At 43.2% G+C, this 20,373-nt stretch overlaps 2 protein-coding genes across 3 annotated transcripts in view; one reads left to right on the top strand and one right to left on the bottom strand.

Annotated features, from left to right (window-relative positions):
• FAM20A (FAM20A golgi associated secretory pathway pseudokinase) overlaps positions 1-8,146 on the top strand; it is a 19,198-nt gene extending 11,052 nt beyond the window's left edge. Inside the window, exons 9-12 of one of the 2 annotated variants that reach the window (XM_029959992.1) lie at positions 29-110; positions 191-250; positions 3,284-3,572; positions 8,036-8,146. In XM_029959992.1, coding sequence (XP_029815852.1) covers positions 29-110; positions 191-250; positions 3,284-3,548 — 407 coding nt within the window. In that variant the 3' untranslated portion in view covers positions 3,549-3,572; positions 8,036-8,146. Of the gene's footprint in view, positions 1-28; positions 111-190; positions 251-3,283; positions 3,955-8,035 lie in introns of those variants that run through there. The other variant, XM_018073042.2, reaches the window with a different exon arrangement.
• On the bottom strand, positions 5,709-20,373 carry PRKAR1A (protein kinase cAMP-dependent type I regulatory subunit alpha). The gene is made up of 11 exons (XM_018073193.2): positions 20,183-20,373; positions 18,514-18,692; positions 13,926-14,099; positions 13,259-13,350; positions 12,986-13,047; positions 12,452-12,498; positions 11,768-11,926; positions 11,257-11,317; positions 10,860-10,981; positions 10,134-10,215; positions 5,709-8,306 (listed from the first exon to the last, which is right to left on the bottom strand). The coding sequence occupies exons 2-11, from the start codon at positions 18,688-18,690 to the stop codon at positions 8,134-8,136; spliced, it is 1,149 nt and encodes a 382-aa protein (XP_017928682.1). The 5' UTR covers positions 18,691-18,692; positions 20,183-20,373; the 3' UTR covers positions 5,709-8,133.

Genomic DNA, 20,373 nt, shown 5'->3' with positions numbered 1-20,373 from the left:
ACTCTGTCCTCTGTCTGCCCTTTGCCAGGGAACATGGACCGTCACCACTACGAAATGTTCACCAAGTTTGGGGACGACGGATTCCTCTTGCACCTGGACAATGCCAGAGGGTGAGGCTGCAGGAGGAGGGAGGGGAGGGGGGAAGGGGCTGGGCAGGCACTGAACTCTCTGCTCTTTGCTTTACCCCCAGGTTTGGGCGGCATTCCCACGATGAAACCTCCATCCTGGCTCCGCTGTCCCAGTGTTGCATGTAAGTGCCAGCTTCGCCTTCCTCCCCAGGAACGTTGGTGTTCCTTCTGTAATGGGAACTGCTGGAAGTCACCCAGGCCTGGTTCCATCCAGCAGCACAGGGAAGACCCTGCTAATCCCAGCCAAGGGGCAGGCTGGATGCTGGAGCATGGGAATACAAGTGGAAAAGCATTCACTGATAAACCAGGAGACACTGCCCGTTGGATCAAGCCCTTCCAGAAGAGTCTCCTAGCATTTCCCAGCCCATCAACATGAAGTGCTATCAGAAAGCACAGAAATCTCCATCCAAAATTCTGGTGGAACTTTGATGCAGTTAATCAACTTCCCTCTTCCCACTGCATTAAGGGGAAGCTCAGAAATTTAACTATTCAAACCCTGTCTTCCCCCTTTATTAATTCACATAAATCATCAGCTGAAATCGAAATTTAAGAGGCAGAAAAAGCTGCTCTTCCCTAAGGTGTCTTTTTAGGAAATGTGTAACCTCTTTCCTTGCTGTACCTGCTCCACTTCACCCTTGAGGTGATAACTGCACTATCCCCACACACCTCTATTACTGGGTCTAATTTTAAGAACTGTTATTTGCTCCAAGGAACCTTTTCATTTATAATTGCAGGCTTGCAGTGAATCCTCCTTCTGAGCTCTTATTTTGTGCAGTTTAAAACTAACTCTGCCTCTTAATTTGATCTGCAAACTGTAACATCCACAGGTCAGATCATTCTCATTCTTCCAGATCCACCTCCCAGAAACGAGCTCTTAATTTAATTCTCCTTGTAAAAGGCAGTGGTAAGAGAACCTGCAAGCTGCACCTTGTCATAAACCAACCAGGACCAAGAACAGCCTAAAAACAACTCGTGCTGCCTGAGGCAGACACGCAAACCCCTCATTTCCCACAAGAACCAATCTGTTTGGAGTGGGGGAGCATCCAAAACCGCTTGGAAGGGAAGTCAAGAGGTTTACTTGAGTAAGCACACAGAGGCCACAAATTTCAGCCTGCCCTGACCTGGACACAGCCCACAGAGTCACCTCCTTGCTCCTACACAAAGCCAAGCCATGTACATGTAAGCAGGAACAAACTCCTCCAGCCCCTCCAGACAGAGGGAGCACTGGAACCACAGGGATGCTGAACAGCTGCTCCTTTCCCTGTTAAACATGTCCATCTCCTTCCCAGCTGAGTTCTTCTCCAAGTCTGGCTTCCAGCAGATTTATCTCGTATTTTTAGTTGCCTTTCACAACTCCCATCCCAGCCCTTGTCCCACACGTTGGAGCCTGCAGGTCTCCTCTCCCAGCACAGTGAATGAGATGGTCCTCTCCCTGAAAGGGTCAAAACCCTCCTCGAGGCTCAGACAGGCTTGAAAACAGCCCCTACTTAACCTAATGAAGTCCCTGGAAGGCTCTGGGTGAAATCTCCAGCAGTTCAGCACAGCCACGGGGTCACAGCCACCCTGTGGGAGCAGAGCGGGGCCGGCAGCAGGATTTCCAGCTCACGCTCCTCTCCGTGCTCTGTTTGTTGTGCAACTGCTGCAGCATTAAATCAGCCTTTCCCCACGGGGTCAGACTATCCCGTTCTCCACCTCCAAGCCCTGTCACTGTTGGGAGCAGAGCAAACACAGCTGGTGTTTACCCACAGCAGCTCTTCAGCCACCCGCTGCCTCGGAGGACAGCGCACAGATGCTCCTTCACATCTGCTCCCCGCACAGCTTCCTCTGGCAGCAGCAGCACCTCACAGCTGGGATTTGAAGCCTCGTTGCCAGCCTTCACACTTGATCAATTGATCATTTTTTTTCAGGAATATCAATGCAGGAGGATGATGGTTGCCCCCGTGGCAGCTGGTCACGGCACTGTCCCCCCTCCCTCTTGCAGGAGGCATCGCTGACCACAGACACACACCTCGCTCTGCTGCTCCCAATTTAGATTGGATATTAGGAAAACATTTTTGTGGAAAGGGTTTTAAAGCAATGGAACAGCTGCCCAGGGAAGTGGTGGAATCACCATCCCTGGAAGCGTTCAAAGAACATGTGGATGTGGCACCTGAGGATGTGGTTTAATAGTGAACATGGTGGTGGCTGGGTTGATGGTTGGATGTGATGATCCTAAAGGTCTTTTCCAACCTTAACAATTCCATGATTCTCCCCAGCACTTGGTACAGCCCAGTGGCTGCCAATCCAGGCACAGCCACAACCCTTTCCCAAACAGCACATGGCCCGTTACAGCTGCAGAGAGCCAGATCAACATTCCCAGTCAATGCCCTGGGTAAACAACAGCCATACAGAGGCAAATTCTGGAGCTGCCCAAAATGGATCTGACTACACCTTTTTTCCATCTGAAAATTCTGGCTCGGCTAAATCCAAATGGTTCCACAAACATGGCCCACTTTGTTTCCAGAATTTAAAGGGTAATAATTAAAACCACTGATTAATTCCAGTATTAGAGATGCTGAAGTCAACACACTTTTGCTGAGGATTAAACAAATGATTTCAGAATACTTAGTTTTGTGCCCAGAAGTGCTCCAAGACTGTAGTTTTTATCCCATTTTCTGTCAAAGGGAAATCATATTTAAATCTCAGTACCTCTTAAGGTGAAAAGTGACAGTTACATCAGTTCCAGGAAATACTTCCTCTGTTTCTTCGGGGTTTTGACAGAAGATATTTTCTCATTTATGCCTCTTCATTTACTTGCTCCTCTGCTCCCATCTCATGAATGTCATCCCTGGGGACATGGCATCACCCTGCAGGAACATGGGGAGCTGGTTTGTCTCTGACTCAGAGGAAAAACATTCACTACTGAGAACTTCAATCGTGTTTTCCTCTCTGGTGACAGAAATCAGCAGTACAAACACTCCAGAAAAACAAAGGAAGAAGCAGAGGTTTCTGCAAAAAATTTCGTTTCCTTCCAAAAGGGAAAGATATTGTTCCAAAAATATTTAAGTTTCCTCACCCATCTCTGCCCTCCCTCCTTCCCCTGCTGCCAAGGGGCTGGTTTTTCCTGGGATGCTGCAAGAGGTTTGCATTGAGGTGTCCAATTCCTTTTTTTCCAGAATAAAGAGGACGACGTTACTGCGGCTCCAGCTCTTGGCCGAGCCCAAGTATCGGCTCAGTGACGTGATGAGGGAATCCCTCCTGCAGGACCCCCTGGCCCCCATCCTCACCGAGCCCCATCTCCTGGCCTTGGACAGACGGCTGCAGCTCATCCTGGCAGCTGTGAGGAAGTGCATAGACACCTATGGAGAAGCCACTGTGGTGGCCAACGACACCACTCAGCCCCAGGCTCCTGCGTCAGACAGAGCGAAGCTGGACACTTAAACAGCCCTGAACTCGTGCTCAGAGGTAGGGAAAACCCCTGCAAGGCAAGTGGCAGGTTTAACAGCTGGTGATTTCCACCTGCAAACACTTGCAGAGACTGGGAGGGGAAACTCTTCAGAAGATCCTCAAGAATCATACTGGGCTTCTGTGCTGGTGCTCAACCAGAGCTGCTCTGCTTGGCCAGGGTGTTGGTGTGACTGCAGCAGATCTTTGCACCCCAAACACCAGCTCTGTGGTGGAAAAGCAGTGATCTGCTGTTCTGGAGTTGGTCCTGCCCTTGGGAGGGTGGGGGAACACACGGCCTTGGTTTGCTCAGCCTGCACGGGGATGCCGGTCCTGGTGAAGGACACAAATAGATCCGAGGCTGGGGGTTGAATAAAGAGATGCCAGGAGCATTTTCCTCTTATTTGTTCTGTAATCAAGACTGTGTGTGAGAAAAGAGCAACATTACTTCACAAAGGCAGTGCCTGCCACTGAGACAAGACAACACTCAGCTTGGTCAGACCAAGAAGCACTTGCACTTACCCACCATCAGCTCTGTGCTGCCTCTTGGTCTCTTCATCGGTGATCCACCCACTCCACCTCCATCTGTACCTGCCACACAAAGCCCATTGCCTCACACAGCAGTAAAACCACTTCTTTTACCTGTCTCATGAGTGGAGGAGTCAGTCTGGGTTACAAAAGAAAGGCAGGTGTGTGCTGCCTTTGACCTCAAGGGAAAAAAATACCAAGCCAACCAAAAACAACCCCAAAAATCAAACTGCTCTGAGGCACACGACTGTATTTACAATTCAGGAACCCACCCATTCCTGGTAAAAACATTCTGCCAAAGAGGGGGGGTGGAATCTATCTCAAGTCATTTCCTTTTAAATCATTTAAATGATAACTTTAAAATTATTTAAGTTGCCATAATTCCCTGGAAAATAGAAACTGTGTCCTGCCCCCCCAATGCATTTTGAGGAGATGCAGTAGAAACTGGAGACCAAAAAAGCATGAAGGGTTATGGTAGGTATTTCAGTTTCCAGCTTTTCCACAGTCTCAATCAGAATTCTTGACACTGGGGACTTACAGACCTTTCTACTCCTGTGGACAGATGAAGAGGATTTAACTCCCTCTCAGCATGTTCAGCGTGTTGGTTTTTTTCAGTACAGCACAATGAATTACCAAAGTTTTATCTCCCTCTACCGGTGACTTTTTGTGCTCTCAACACACAGGATGAGCCCAATATTAACTCAGTTGTTGTCAGGGGATGGTGACTTGGCTGCTCCAACAGGAAAAACGTGGCAACAGAAGATAAGCTTAAAAGTAACATTATAGTTATATAGTGTATAGTTATAAGGCTGGAAGTGGAGGTTTTCAAGTTTCACTTTAGGTGATAAACGTTCTGCTTTCAGCCTGGGTTTTTTAGGTAATAAAAATCCTGGTTTCAGCCTGGTTTTTCTTCAATCAAGGGGATGTGGAAAGAGAAGACAGGGTGAAGGAAGCAAACCCATGGATATTTGAATGGCTGCTACACTAACAGGGTTGCAAGGTTGCTTTCTTCTCATTTTCACTTTCTTTTACATTATAGATACATTTTTAATGTATCTTCAAACTCAGGTGATCCAGTCAGGATCCAGCTTTCTCAGAGCTGGATGTAAAACACATCCAGGCTGAGCTGCTTCAGGTCACCACTCTTCAAATGTTTCCCTACTTCATCACGGCTGAAAATCCCCCTCTTCCCCTTCCCACTGTCTGCCCACCAGAACTCGTCCATGATTAATCACCCCGTGCTCCAAACCTTCATTAAGGGTTTTCAGAGATGGGAGTGGCCAACTTAGGGCAGCTTCTGAGCTCCAGTAATCGTGTCTGGGCTGGGAATCACCAACGGGAAGAGCTCAAAGCAGCACAAGTGGCTGAGACACTCAAACCAGACACAGGGGCCTTCTCACTGCAAAAATCAGTCATGCCAGAGCTCCAGAGGAATTCCCAGGCTGGCACATGGAGACCAAGCTCTCCACAGGCTCCGAGGGGAAGGTTCAGGACCTGGACTCAACCCTGTGGAGTTAACACCAAACTAATCCATTAAGCTGCTTAGTTTCTACTGCCTCATTCATGACACATCCTCTAAAGCCAAGGGAAAACACAATGCAGGGATGGGAAGAAAATAAGAGAGGCTGATTGCATTTAAGAATTTAAATCATTTTATTGCTTTACCTGCCATTAGGACAATCTATAACAAAAGGAATATAATATAATATATTAGCACATACAGTAAATCAGACTTATAGAGTCAGGTAACAATACAAAAATGGTCCTCTGGTTGACTATAGCTTCCTAGGGCAATAGACTTCATCAATTTGCTGAAGATAGACTAGCAAAAAATTACTTCTAAAGCCCTGAATGTTAGCTAAGGCAAAACTATGCCAATTGTGGTTTCCAACATATTGAAATTGCACACAAAGGTAAAGCTATAACTGTGTTTAATATTTAACTCAGACTTAGCTGATTTATCTTAAAATCTTGTAGGTAAAACTACAAAAGGGAGTAAACAGCAAGCTAAAAAGATGCAGTAGTGAAACTTGATTAGAAAGCCTTATATAAAAAAAATGTGCATTTTTTTTTTTCTGTGGAGCTCTAACTGGTTTACACAGTTTTTGGTGCTTTAATGTAACACAAAGAACACATATGAAGAAAAATCCTGCAGAGAGTCAAAACTAAAGAAAAAATTTTTTACCAAAAACAAAGAAAACAAAGAACCAAAAAAAGGTAGCTTTTGCTTATTCCTTAAGGACTCTGGCAGAAATCCTCTACTCAACATCTCCTGAATAGAGAACTCAAAACCACAAGCATTTCAATCCCCTTCCTGGGATTTCAGGTTCAGAAATGCTCTGAAACCTTTTGTAAAGGCTTGATACCTTCAGTATTATTCTGCATCAACAAGCAGACTCTTCCTGATTCTCTACATGCCTGGGAGAATGTTGGATTTGAATCCCTATCACCTCAGAAAGGAAATAAAAGGAGGGCTCCATCGTTAGAGTAGTTGCACAACAAATGCCAAACTGCTTGCTGTCACTCCCAAATACAAACCTATGCTACTTTATATAAATTACAGTTTAAAGGAAACCTTAAAAATTGCCTACAGTTATTGAACCGTGGAATTCAGTAAAAACTTTTGGGAAGTCTTGGTGCACACAGAGTAATGGAACACGAAGCTGGGAAATACTGAAATACATTTAAGACTCTGCAACAGATTGAACTTGGGGAAAGAAAAAATAAAAAAAAAAAAAAAAAAAGGAGTATGAAACACGTGTGGTGGAAATTCCATAAGCAAGAAAAGAAATCCAAAGACTTCTTGGATTCAAACTAGGTTTATAATGAACCATTTAAAAAAAAAAAAATGATGAATCGACAGGTTTAAAAACTTAAAACAACGGAGTGTTGCAGGAAAGTTAAAACATTCAGTTTTTCTGCCTCACATTCTCTACCAAGAATGATGGATCTCTACAGACCAGCCACCTGCAACTGATGCTGGCCAGAAATACTCAGCATTTATTTTTCCCTGGTAACAAAGGGTCACCTGAACTGATGATGATTATTTTTAAAGTCAACTGAGGATTAACAAAACAAGTCACAGGGAAAATCAAATGTTTGCTTTCAACTTCTACACCAATCTAAGCACTCAAAACATTACTAACAGCTGGACAGCTGCACATTCTTACACCAATCTATGAACTAGAGACCAGTCAGGCATTGAATGTAACATTTGGTTCTTGCCACTTGGAACAGGAAGAGTTTTAAATGGCAAATCTATGGCTGAAGGAACAACAAGAGAAAAAGATCAGGTGCAGCAAGTCAGCAAATGAATTAACAACTGCAGTAGTTCACCAGAACTATTAACTTTGAAAGCTTTTGATTTACACTTGACAAAAACAGAACTAAGCAATCTTAAACCAGTGGACACAGGTACAATTATACTGGTAAATTCCAACTGTGGCTTTCTTAGCAGCTGATGCCTCACGATTGAACCCAGGATTACAGTACCCAGAAAATGAAAAACAAAACAAAACAAAAAAAAAAAAAGAAACCCAGAAAACCCCAAGCCCCAAGAAGCTCAATTACAAGGGCAAGTTCTCATGTGAAAAGAAATACAGCAGGTGATGACCACAGCCTTAAAACCTGTCCAACAATTTGAGAAACACCTTTACAAGGATTCTTTTCCCCTCCCTTTCCTGTCACCTCCTTTCTCTATGGCAATGGCATGGTGCCAGGAGGTCTCTCCCTCCCTGAAGCAAGGCTGCACTGGCCTGAGTTGGACACTGGTGCACAGAGAGAAGCAAAACGTCTCCATAGAACTTTTGCTATTAATTTAATGGGACAGAGAGCACAGAAATAATATGCCCTAAATTAATGACAGTGCCATGATAAGCAGTTAATTTTTTTATCTTATTTTTTTTTTCCTTTCTCTCTCTCTCTTTTTTTTTTTTTTTTTTTTTTTTTTAAACCAGACAGGAAAGCTGCAAATGCCAGTGGCAACGTGGCTCTGCACAAGGGGAAATAAAGCAGTCTGCATTCGTGAAGCATGGCTTGGACAGGGAGGAAGGTTTCAGACAGACAGTGATACAAAACTGTTGTACTGCTGGATGTTCCTCTTGAGAATGTCCGAGCAGGGGCCCAGGACACGCTCGAAGCGGGGCCGGTCCAGCTTCACACATTTCAAGGGGCCCCGAGCGACAACTGTGGCAGCACGAGGACGGTTCATCAGCAGAGCAATCTCACCTGGGACAGCAGAAAGTGGGGACAGTGTCACAAACCAGCAGGCAAAGAAACCCCCCTGTTGCACTGCAAAGTGCAGGGAAGGTAATTCCCGCTTCGACGCCGCTCAGAACGACTGTCTGTGTGGTCACGTTAAAAGCAATTGTTTAAAAGAACTACTCGATGATTTTGTTATTAGTAACCCTGTCCACATTCAAGTCTCTCTGAAGAAAGCCTAAAGAATTTTCAGCACTGGTTCTGTCTGAGAAAAGGTCATGTTTCAATTTACCACGTAATTTTCCTAGTCAACAAGTAATTATTTTTCTAACAGGTAAAGAATGTTACTGCTCGGTCCTGGTATTTCTAGGAAACTTAGGGCAACACAACCATGGGATTGAAGTAAACAAACAAACAAAAAACCCACTAATGCACAAGACAAGCCTTTAACCCACAGGTGGCCAAAATAAAGAATTGGACTTCACCATGGGGCTGTGGAAGACGAGATACTTGAAGTCTCACTGGATTCCCATTTCATAAGTTTTGCACAAACATGCCAAAAGCTTTGTCTCAACTGCTAAACAACATATTTGGAAATGAAGTTTTCAACAAGCCCCTGTTTCTGTTGGTGATAACAACCCCCAACAATCCCAGCAACAGAGTGGAAGAAACCACAGCAGCAACTTTTGGGTTGGATTGCTTGTATTTAAGCAGTTGAGCTGGTTCTCTTCATGTTCAGGACTGAGGAGAGAACTCAGTGCTCCTTGGAAAATACTGTGTTATCAGAAGGGATGTTCAAAAAAAATGAGAAAAAAAACTTTTCCTCTGTGCCCAATTAAAGCTCCTGAACTCACTGGCCTCCAAAAAACAGGCTTGCTAAAGGATAAGGAGGTTCTAAGGGAGAGTTAAACCCCTGAGGGGACAGCTCTGCAGCACCTGAACACGATGGCTGGGATATTATTTAGTTCAGGAGTGGGAAACTCAGGAGAACATCGTGGGAAATATCAGAAAATACTGAAATGACATACACAGAATGAAGTCTAGTCCTAGATCCTGAGCTAAGCAGAGCTTTGGGCAGAGCCAGTGCACCTGAGTCCATCCCACTTCAGGCCTTGCAACAGAGAACTTGCTGATTTTATCATCTAAAGAGCTGAAAACCTGGACAATCAAAAGGTTTTAGCAAGGGGAAAGAGGACTAAGGAGAGAGGAACTACCTTAAACATGAGACAAAAAGTTAGGGGTTTTGAGAGAGGGGGGGAGAGGGCAGTATTTAACCATTCAATTGTAGGTTCTGACCAGGTTGTTTTCTGACCTGGAGGAGAGAAGGCTAAGGAGGGAATCTGATTATCTTATTGCTGTGCTCTGCTACATAATGAGTGACTACAAAGACAAACCCACACTGCTCCCTGCACAGTGAAAGGCAGAGAGAAAGCAACAAGCTGCAGAACAGGAAATTCTTGCCAGGCATAAAGAGAAAAAAAACTCTTCACAACACGACTGGTTAAACAGCAAAAGAAATTGCCCAGAGAGGTTGTGGGATCTCCATCCCTGGAGACACAAGAGACTCAACTGGACACAGCCCTGAGGACAATGATGCAATTTCAAATTTAGCTCTGCTCATGGCAGGGAGGTCAGACCAAATCACCACCAGGCCTCTGCTACAGAAAAGTACTCTGGAACAATCACATCCTGTGATCTGTGTGCACACCTGAATGCCAAGTGACTCTGGTACTCACCTGACACTGGGAGAAACCACAAGAGTCCTAAGAGGTAATTAAGCAAATCCATCTCATCTCTACCATCCACACAGCACAGGTAAAATGATGTTACCACAGTTGTCACTGTGGAACTCACCAAAGTAATCAGAAGGTCCCAGCCTGCCCACTTCCACAAACTCTTCGTTTTCTGACCGACGCTGTAACACTGCAGCTGTGCCCTGCAACAACCAAACCACAGCAGTCAAACAGCTGGAACTGTTTCATTCCAATAAACTCCAACATTAACTCCAATAAACTGTTTAATTCCAATCAACTCAAAACACTGAAATCCACCCAGAATCAGCTGCTTTGTAGAAATAACTGTTACAATGCCTCAGTTAAAAAGCCACTTCATAGTCCTTGCACAGTTCACCCAACTGCTCTGTAAGAGCAGCTGCTCCTTCCTCCTCTCTAAGTATAAAATGTCTTGGGTGTTTATATGTCCACAGCACCAATTTCTTCCTGGTTTTCCTCATAACAGTAAGAATAGTATGACTAGGAAAAAACTCCCAAAAAACACCAGACAGAAGACAATGAAACCTCTAGCAAGATATTAATGACTATCCAGAACAGGTCTCTACTATGCTGAGAAATTAAAACTGGTTTCAGCCAGAAACTTGTTACTTTTTCCCTGGAAGTGCCATTTGTAAAAATAGCAAAACTAAATATAAGCTTTTGCATGTCCAGCAAGAAGATATTTCTTTAGGGATCCTCTGTAAGGACATTCTTGTGTTTTGTTCTTCTCCAAGTGTTTGTTTAGGGACAGAATTAAAAAAAAAAAAAAAAAGTCAAGTTCTGAGCTTTTAATTTTGACCTCACTTACCTCCAAGATAATGAAGAACTCATCTCCTGGCTCTCCCTGGACCACAATCTTCTGCCCATCCTCAAACTGTACCGGTTCCAAAGCATCAGCTACAGTGAGACGCTCCCACTTGTCCAGAGATTCTACAGAGTTAACAGTTCATTAACAGAGTGTCTTCTCAAGGCACAAATCACACTTTTTGCTCTGTATTTATACAGAGGTCAAGGTATTTCTGGCTACATTTGTGCATCAGATATCAAGATCTGAATTAAGTGTCATTTTGGACTGACGCAGAAAAGCAATGCAGGGTTTGCAGCCACTTGTAATGAATAATCACAACAGCCTGTAATCATCATAATGTTGGGTAACAGCTTCATTACAATTTATTCCACTTCAGAACAAAAATCTTCTCACTTACCCAATATAGATACTTTACTAAGGAATTTCTCATACATATTTCTCTTTCTCAAAGTATTTCCCTACAAAAAAAAAAAAAAAAAAAAGTAAAAACCAAGCACGCAAAGTAAGTTTTCTTTCTGCTTCAAATAAAACTCAGGACAAAAATAAATTTAACCAGACATACTGCATCCTGTCTCACAGACCCCCAAACCCACAAGATTAAGTGTTTTGAAATTAAGTTATTTCAGTAATGTTTCAGTTGAGCAACATTGATAAAGTACCCAGCATTTACTGCAGCCTTGTTACATTCTCACTTAATACTGCACTGGTATTGTTTTGCTCACTAATGCAAGATTCTCCCTTGCCCTGTGCCTGAGGGATGCATGTTGAGTAATCAGCTTTCTGATTACAAAAGAGATAGCAGGATTTGGAATAAATAATTCCAGCAAAGGACAGGCACAGGCAGAAGGTCAGATGACCAGCGTAAGTCAACCCAAAAAGCACAATTCCAGGTTCTGAAGGGTACTTGCCATCAGGATCCTCCTGTAGCTGTCTCTGTCGATGCCCCACAACTTCACGTTCGTCTTGGCTTTGACGGTTGCAGCACGAGGGGTTCCATAAATGAGGGCAAGTTCTCCAAAGCTCCCACCCTCACCAACACTGGTGGCCCACTCACTGTTCACATAAACCTGAAAGGCAGAGCATCCTGTGGTCAGAGACACCCCATGTCCCTGTTGCCCTCTGTTTACAGTACAGGGAAATTCCCACATCTGTACCCCTGACCATTCCAGGGCTTTATCAGCACTCCCAGCCCCATTTTTACTTTCTTTGTCTCTCCTACATCACATTCACAGACTCTACCCATGTGAACTCCTGAGACCCTTTGATAGGAAATAAAATCCCAACAAGGTCTCTGTCAGAGAGAGCTACAAATTAGCTGGACTGGAAAATAAAAAGCCTGTCCCACACCTCAGCCAGACTCCACCCTGCACTTGTAAAACACTTCTACTGTGTCCGTATCCAAATCACTCATTTTCAAACCCAACCCAACTCACAGTCTGTGGAGCCAGACTGAGCCATTAAGGAGTAAAATAAGCTTCTACAAGTATGAGAGAAGTTGCTAAAGGCAGTGCCTGTAGAAAAGGCCTGCAAATATCAGAGTATTCTTCTGGTAGGAATGAGTATATCATTAATAAACTACCAATAATGCTTACATCCATTTCTCCTTGATCAACAACGTAGAAGTTATCACCTTCATCACCTAAAGAAGGAAAAAAATTGAATACACACTAAAAGGAGTAAATCTCTGCAAACATTCACATTTCACAGAACTGTCATCTCTGACAACTGTGATGTTTAGACTCCAATAAGGATGACACATTTTTGCACAGCTTGCAGGGTGAAATTTCACATTTTGCTGCTTTCACACTCCTCACAGCCCTGTGAAAGGGGACATCTACTGGTATCTGGGAGATCAGCAGCAATTCCAGGAGTACTGGATCCATAAACTGACATAACATGTTCTACAGAGTCATCAAATGATATTCCAACAGATAATAAATGCAATGAAACCACATCCTTGCTCCATTCACTTCAGTATGAGCTGTGCTTCAGGGAACACAAGAAAGGGTCACTGCAGCCAGACAGTGTTTTTGTATTTCAAAAAACCCCAAAAACTAACAAGAGCACCAGGCCAGAGTCTGCTCCCCATCCTCAAATCATTCACCAGTGCAAACACTGTGACTTACCTTGTTGTATGACAGTCTCTCCTGCGATGTAAGTGACAGGGAACATGGCATCAAAGATGTCACTGAAGGAGAGGACACCAAAATTAGACAAAAGCCTGGACAACTCCACACATTCACATCCTCCACCTGTACCCCCCACCCACCAAAACTGCTCCTGTAGCCTCTGTATGGTTACACTGACCATTGGCTGTGCAGTTTTGGACACTGTGACACATCCATTCTGAAGTTTGCCCTTCCAGAAACGTTTTTAACACTCCAAAGATTCCCTCCTACCTTCTTTCGTTATCGTCGAGATGGGTGAACAGCACATTCTTCTCAATAGCTTTTGCCAAAGCAGCCATAGTCTTATAATCTTTTGGAATAACCTAGGACATTGTCAGAAAAAAGCAACTGATTCATTTTTTCATGACAAATTTGTGCATTTCACAAGGTAAATAAATTATTTCAACAGCTACAAAACACTGCCTGAGTACTTCCAGTTTCTTCCAAGCACTATAGATATAAACCCAAACACAGTCAATGTTCACAGCCAGTTTGACCACATAAATAGAATCTTCTATTATGTTATGCATCTGTAAAATCATCATCCCATTCTCAGCTTATAAGTTTTTTTGCAAGAGGACAAGTATCTGTTCAACCAGTGTTTTCCTGTGAATAGCAGCAAGTCTGCTCTGCCATTAGGCCAAATTTATGTCAGTGCAGCTGTTGAAACACTTTGTTTATATATAATATATATATATGTGCATCTAATTATATATCACTTCAAAGGCAACAGGTCTAAGCAATGCATAAATGTTTTAACTGTAGACAATTTATTCTATCCACAGAAGTCTGCTTTTTATTTACTTATTTATTTAATACTCTGGGTAGAAGGCGGGTTCAGATAAACCCTTGGCCTGCAGATGTAATTCCTAGCAACGTTTAAAAGCCTTTTAGACACCTTTCTAACATAAGATGCAGCATCCTCTTCTGTGTAGACTTCTGCACTGATGGCCCCACGTCGTGATCGATACTTCACCACAGGGTTCAGAGGAGGAGGAGGAGAGATTTCATCCTCCCGGGAGTCTGAGCGAGAACCAGACTTCAGCTGATTCAACAACTGCTTTGTTTCCTCCTAAACAGGAAGGGAGACATGTTTGTGTCACTTAATCCAGCAAAGAAAAAAAAAAAAAGAAAAAAAAAAAGGCAGTCATATATCATGTTCCAGTTTCTCCTGCCAACCCGAGGGAGCTTCCTGTGTACTATTATTCCCACATTAAGGCAAACAGGAGACTGCAGCATCCAAGATCAAAGGCCTTCCAAAATAGATGGTGGATATGCCTCTCATTCATAACAGTCATGTCACAATGGTGTTTCTTTCAGTCAGTCATACTTAATTTATTAAACTATCAGTGTAAACAAGTCGATTCTACTTTCTGCCAAGACATTGCCATCACCTTTCTGATGAAGACATTCCCCAAATGCTGGAGGCACCTCCCCAGCTGCAAACCCCACAGTTCCTCCCTCAGCTGAGAGGTGTTGAAGCCTTTTGGGATTTGAAAGACAGAGGAGCAATTCCTCAGAAATCCACGTTACATGAGAAGCTTTTGAAACAGGTTTGAGTCATGGACCAACTTGATACTCATTAACCAATGTTTATTTTAGGAGAAAGAAACACCAACAGCACTTACAGAAGAGCTGGAGGAAGGATGCTGAAGGCCAGGCTTGGATTTTTTTTTATGGAAGCCACAGATTTGTCAACTTTGCACAGCATTATATGTTTTCCTTATTTCCCTCAGTTACCTGTCATGTTGCAGTGATACTGTAGAAGACCAGGGTACTTACAATAAAAGAAAGTCTAACTTGTCACACAGAAATTTGATTCTTCAGAAGATTCACCTTAATCAACTAAAATCAGATTAAAAACAAAATCATCCACCCCTGCAGTCAGAGCATTTGCACCATAACAGCTCAGATGACACTCCCAGCATTAGGAAACAGAGTTTTGGGACATTCTGTAAAAGAACAAGGAGTCTTCTGTTCTCCAAGAGCTCCAGCCCTTGTAAAAGCTGGGTTTGTCCCAGCGTCCTTGATCCCAGCTGGGCAGAGCTGCCTGGCTCCGGAGGTGCAGGGAGGCCATGGATAACAACACCACTGAGGGAAGGGCCATCAGGAAACCATTCCCGGATTTACATTCCAGCTCTCCCGGAGCCAAGGAGCAAGTGCTGCTCCATCGACTCACGTTTCACTTCCTGCTTTCTGCCCATTGATAAAATGGTGCCACATTTCAGCACGGTGGGAGCAAAAGGTATTTTAGAACTTGTTTCTATCCTCTGGTTTTAGAGGAACAAGTCTCGACAGAGATGAAATTAAAAATAGCCTGAGCAGTAATAAGTGTTTGGTTTAAACTGCCTCTCCAGAGTGGAAAACACCATCAACCACAGAAACATGTTTGTTCACATACACAAAAAAGGACACACACTTAAAAAGTGAATACCAGCTGCTGTGTTTTTCCCAGTATCACATAAAATATTAACTATTGTGATCAGAGATTGAAGCACTTCAGCAGCATTTAGTGAGGGAGCTGTGTATCCAAACACGGCTCAAGAGACTCACCAGGGCAATGCCCCACTCAGGGCAAGAAAACTGCACTGACAGAAAAAATACAACTGGTAACTTCTGCCTGATACAAAATTTAACATTAACATACTTCCTTTTAGTATATTAAGGTAGGGCATGGACACAGAAACAAGTTAGAGGTGGGTAAGAATGTATTCATTTAGAATATACCTGCTATTCTAAGTAGTCTATTTACACACTGACCAAGAGGAAGGTTTTCCCTGGATGAGACAAATCATAGAACAGAACCAGAAAATATGATGAAAAAGATCTCCAAGATCATCAAGTCCAAACACCACCAAGTCAACTAAACTGTAAATCTCCAGATATTCACATCATACATTGCAAGACTACCCTGTGCCATGGAGTGACACCCTAAAATCTCATATTTCCTAATTCCAGCGTTCTCTAAAGCCTAATATGCACATAACTGTACTGCACATATGCACTTATTTCAGAGGACAATCATGTCCAATATCCAGGATTCATCTGCCAGGCTGCACTATTGATCTCTACATTAAATGTCCATAGCTGAAGCTACATCACACAGCCAAGCCCAGCACTGGGGAGCTATTAGAGCTTTTAGCATGTATTGGTATTACCAGACATTGGCACAGCAAAAAAAAAACCAGAGGCCTTAGTCCACCAAACCAGATAAAACAAAACCATTTATACAATCAATGTGTAGTAACTGGATTCACCTAACAGCTCTCATAACCCAGAAGAGGATATTTGAATTCCTGTAGTAGCTGTAACAACCTTGGAGGCAAGCAATTTTAATGTTTCTGAACAGAAATTCTGAAGTGTGTTTAAATGTCTGCGACGTATTTTAATAACATGCCAATGAATCAGCTCTGTTTGTGTGCAGTGGGAGAGATGACTTGTCAGGAGAACAGAGGGGAAAATAGCAGCCTCACTTCAGCTTTCAGTGGTGTTCCCTCAAAAGTCAATCTTGAAAAAACAGACTGGATGAAACTGAGGTGGAGACACAGTAAAACAGCTGAACAGATTTAGAAAGCACATTGAAAAGTTGCTCTGCTTTAATAAAGATGTGACAGACATGACTTCTGGAAAGTGAGGCAGATTCAGTTTCAATCATTTTTGCTCTACCAGAGCTAATTACTGGGTTGGAGCTGGTTAATGAGAGCACTGAGCATTTGTGCTTTCCAGACACGGATGTCAGGGAGTTTGGAGCCAGCACAGGATGTTCAGTTCCGTTACTTGACAGCTGTGAAGGTACATTTTACCTGGGTAAACTCACAGCAGCACATCAGGCTGGCTGAGGAAATCACCCACAGAAAGCTGCAGCAATTTTTAAATTCAAGAAGAGAAATGCTCCACTTTCACTTGTAGCTCCAGCAGCACTGCTGGGTTGTACAGCCCACGATAACAGACCCTGACCAAAATTGTAAGAGTGATTTCAGGGGAAAAAACATGACCTAACCAGTTTAATTTTCAGCTTCCTTGTAGGCTGATGGAGTACAGACAGCCAGTTTGCACCAGAATAAAATCATCAACTTACTCAATTCCAGCATATATGTCATTAAATTCAGAGCTGGACTTGTCTTGCTAAAAGAAAATTTAAATTTCCTTCAATCTTAAATATTGTATGTTGATTATAAATCCACTACATTTTATATCCCCATGTATGAATTGGTTTACAATTTATTCTAAGCACAGTAATGCAGTTTACTTTGTAAAAGTTTGTATATCAATACATGTGGTGATGTGTTACAAATTATTAACCTGTCAGTACTTCCAAACCCTAGAATCCAAGATGAGGAAGGAGGCAATGGATTTTTAGGAACCTAATGATTAACTGCTGCAACTACACACACACACAAAAAGAAAGTGAGAGCTTTTGTTCATTTCATAAGCAAAACGTTCCTCAAATACATTGTGGTTACAGCAGGTTAGTTTGCACCTTTTGGTCATTTTCTAGTATTTACCTTGAAAACTTCTATTAAAACACAATTTCCACTATATATATTCATGCTCTCTAGTGTTAATGTCTTTTATTCACATCTGCAATTAGCAGCGACCTAGAATTAAAAAAAAAAAATATGAAAAAGGTATAACTCCCATGTACAGCAAATACTGAAAGCAGCACTTGCAAACACTGCTGTACAAGGTCACAGCTGCATTATTTACAAATCCCATATTCTGAGTACAGTCATTGTACCCAACCTTTCCTCTGCACAAGACTTTAAACTTTCCATTTCCATTGCAGCTTCTTTTCCAACCTGCCTGGATATCAATATATAAAATTTAACAGCTCAAAAGAATGGGAAATCACTGTTTCAACTGTGAATGGTTCCCATTCTCAACATCCCAGAATGCTTACAACAACAACAACAACAACAACAACAAAACCACCAAAGAGATCTCAGGACAAATGCAAGAGGAACAACAAAGCAGAACACTGAACTCCCTAGAGAAGGCAGGAACAGGCTCTCTCTTCCAGAGATCTGGAATGCAAATACTTCTATTTGACTTCACTAGGCCTGGATAATGCCACTGGCACCACTTCTGTGCTCTACCCCAATTACTGGAAACCAGTTGTCTCAATGTAAGAAGCCAAATGACATCAGCAGTGTCCATCCAAGGTCAGACTCCACAGTCATCCAGCCACAGACACCCTCGTGCACGCTGACAATCAGCTCCTATGAGTAAGCACTGGACTGGCATTACATCTGCATCCCAGCTGGATAAGTCTCCTTCTCAGCTTATGCTCTGTCCTACATGCTTTGGTATGACAGAGGTGTACAAACTACTGGAAAACATCATTTCTTTTCCAAAAGCACCATTTCCAATTTCAAACAGCCAGCACACGGACACTGGTCAAATCTGCAGCTCAGCCCCTAAATCACGAGGGTAGATTTAAATTCAGGTTGTTCCACTCTCCTTCCCTCCCATCCTGTATTTTTTACCTTCTCCAATCTTTCAAAGTACTCTCTGATGAATCCCATGGGTCTCTCAGGTCTGACTGTGCATAACTGTACAATGCAATCCTTCAGAAGCTGCTGGATGTTGTGTTTTTGGATGTAAAGTTCACATTCCCGAAGGCTACGCTCCTCCTCGCTGCTGCTGCTGCTGGAAGCTGCCATTGCTGAAGGGAAGAGAAAGAGAAGGTTAAATAACGAGTGGAAACAAAGATGCAGCTGCCTCAAAGAAAGTTATGCTGCTTTATCTTGCTGATATCACAGCATAAAACCACCTTTACCTGCCAGAGCAGTAACTAAGCTAAACTGTGAAAGGTTGGGAACTTATTTGGTTCAGCTGAAAAAGCTTCAACAACCCAAGCCCTGTGAGCACTCCAAGTCAGGGAAGATTCCACCTGAAGTTTCTGCTGCTTAAACTGAGTATCTTGTAGGGCTGGAGGATCCCACCAGAGAGGTCTGTGTGGGGTCAGGGGGATGGTGGCCAGGAGAGAGGTGGGTGGAAGCTGGAAATCTGAGAGGCCAGAATGGGAAGTATTCGGAAGTGAAACATGTTAAGGTTGAAGCCAGAGCCAGTTCTCCAAATGCCAAGGCAGAGCCTGCTAACGGAAGTTATGGAATTAGAAGCATCACTCCTAAAAACCCCCTCTCCGGTTTAAACTGGTCCCTCCTTCATAACTTATTTCATGGCTACACTGCAAACCCAAAAATACTTTTTCAACTATAAATAATGAAGAGTACAGCTTTGAACACATCTGTGATGGTGCCAGGTTTTTAAAAGACATTATGGAGGCAGCTGAGACACTTCCAAAAATGTTTGTAGGCAGTTTTTTCCCCCCTTTCAGGTTTGTATTGGGTTTGATAGTGGGGGGGCTACTGGGAGACTTCTGTGAGAAGCTGTTGGATGTTTCCCCCATGTCCAATGGAGCCAATTCCTGATATCTCCAAGATGAAACTGCCCCTGGCCAAGGATGAGCCCACCAGGGACAGTGGTAGAGCCTCTGAGATAATGTATTTAGGGAGACAGGGGGAAATGGATACTTCAGCTGGAGAAAGAAGTGGGAATATTTGAGAGAAACAGCCCTACAGACCCCAAGGTCAGTGCAGGAGGTGCTCCACAAGCTGGAAAAGGGATTCCCCTGAAGCCCATGGAGGTCCACAGGGACAAAGATCCGCCTGCAGCCTGTGGAAGTCCAGGGTACAGAGATCCACCTGCAGCCCCCAGAAGGGAGGAGGGCAGGAAGGTGTTAGTAAGATTTGGCTTTATTTCTCATTATCCTACTCCAATTTGATTGGTTTAATTTATCACCAACCTCCTCAAGTCGAGTCTGTTTTGCCTGTGATGGCAACTGGTGACTTATCTCAATCCATGAGCCCTTCCTTGTATTTTCCTTCCCTTGTCCAAATGAGGAGGGGAGTGATGGAGCAGCTTTGGTGGGCACTTAGTGTCTAGCCCAGATCAACCAACCACAAGGTTACAGAACCATTTTTAAACATATATTTACATATATATATATAAACATACATATATGTGTTACACATATATATACATACAGGCATTTCATATATTTTTTTTTCCTAAGGAAATTAACACTGTGAGATCTAAAGAAACAGGAAAGAACTTCTCAGGGCATTTTTGATGAAATACAAAGAAAGTTACCTGGTACAGGGACCGTGGCAGCAGCTTATTAATATGCAGTAAGATATGTTGATCCCGGGATCAGCTTTGGAAAGGGGGAAAAAAAGAGATTCAGTCAAAACACCTTTCAGAAATGACAAGTCACCGAAGGCACATCACGGGTTTTATCCTGCTGAGGCAGCAGCAGAGAAACTCAGGGCACAGAGGCAACA

This window comes from Manacus vitellinus, unplaced genomic scaffold, assembly GCF_001715985.3.
Source record: "Manacus vitellinus isolate BGI_N305 unplaced genomic scaffold, ASM171598v3 scaffold_24_pilon, whole genome shotgun sequence".
Taxonomy (NCBI): domain Eukaryota; kingdom Metazoa; phylum Chordata; class Aves; order Passeriformes; family Pipridae; genus Manacus; species Manacus vitellinus.
Note: the sequence above shows the minus strand (reverse complement) of the source record. Positions and strands in the feature narration are given on the sequence as shown.

Coding starts and splice junctions, on each gene's coding strand:
- PRKAR1A (XM_018073193.2), bottom strand. CDS start 18,690: ATGGCAGCTTCCAGCAGCAGCAGCAGCGAGGAGGAGCGTAGCCTTCGG. Junction 13,351..13,925: donor CTGCATCTTATGTTAGAAAG/GTGTCTAAAAGG, acceptor ACAATGTCCTAG/GTTATTCCAAAAGATTATAA. Junction 10,982..11,256: donor TAGTAAAGTATCTATATTGG/GTAAGTGAGAAG, acceptor TTAACTCTGTAG/AATCTCTGGACAAGTGGGAG.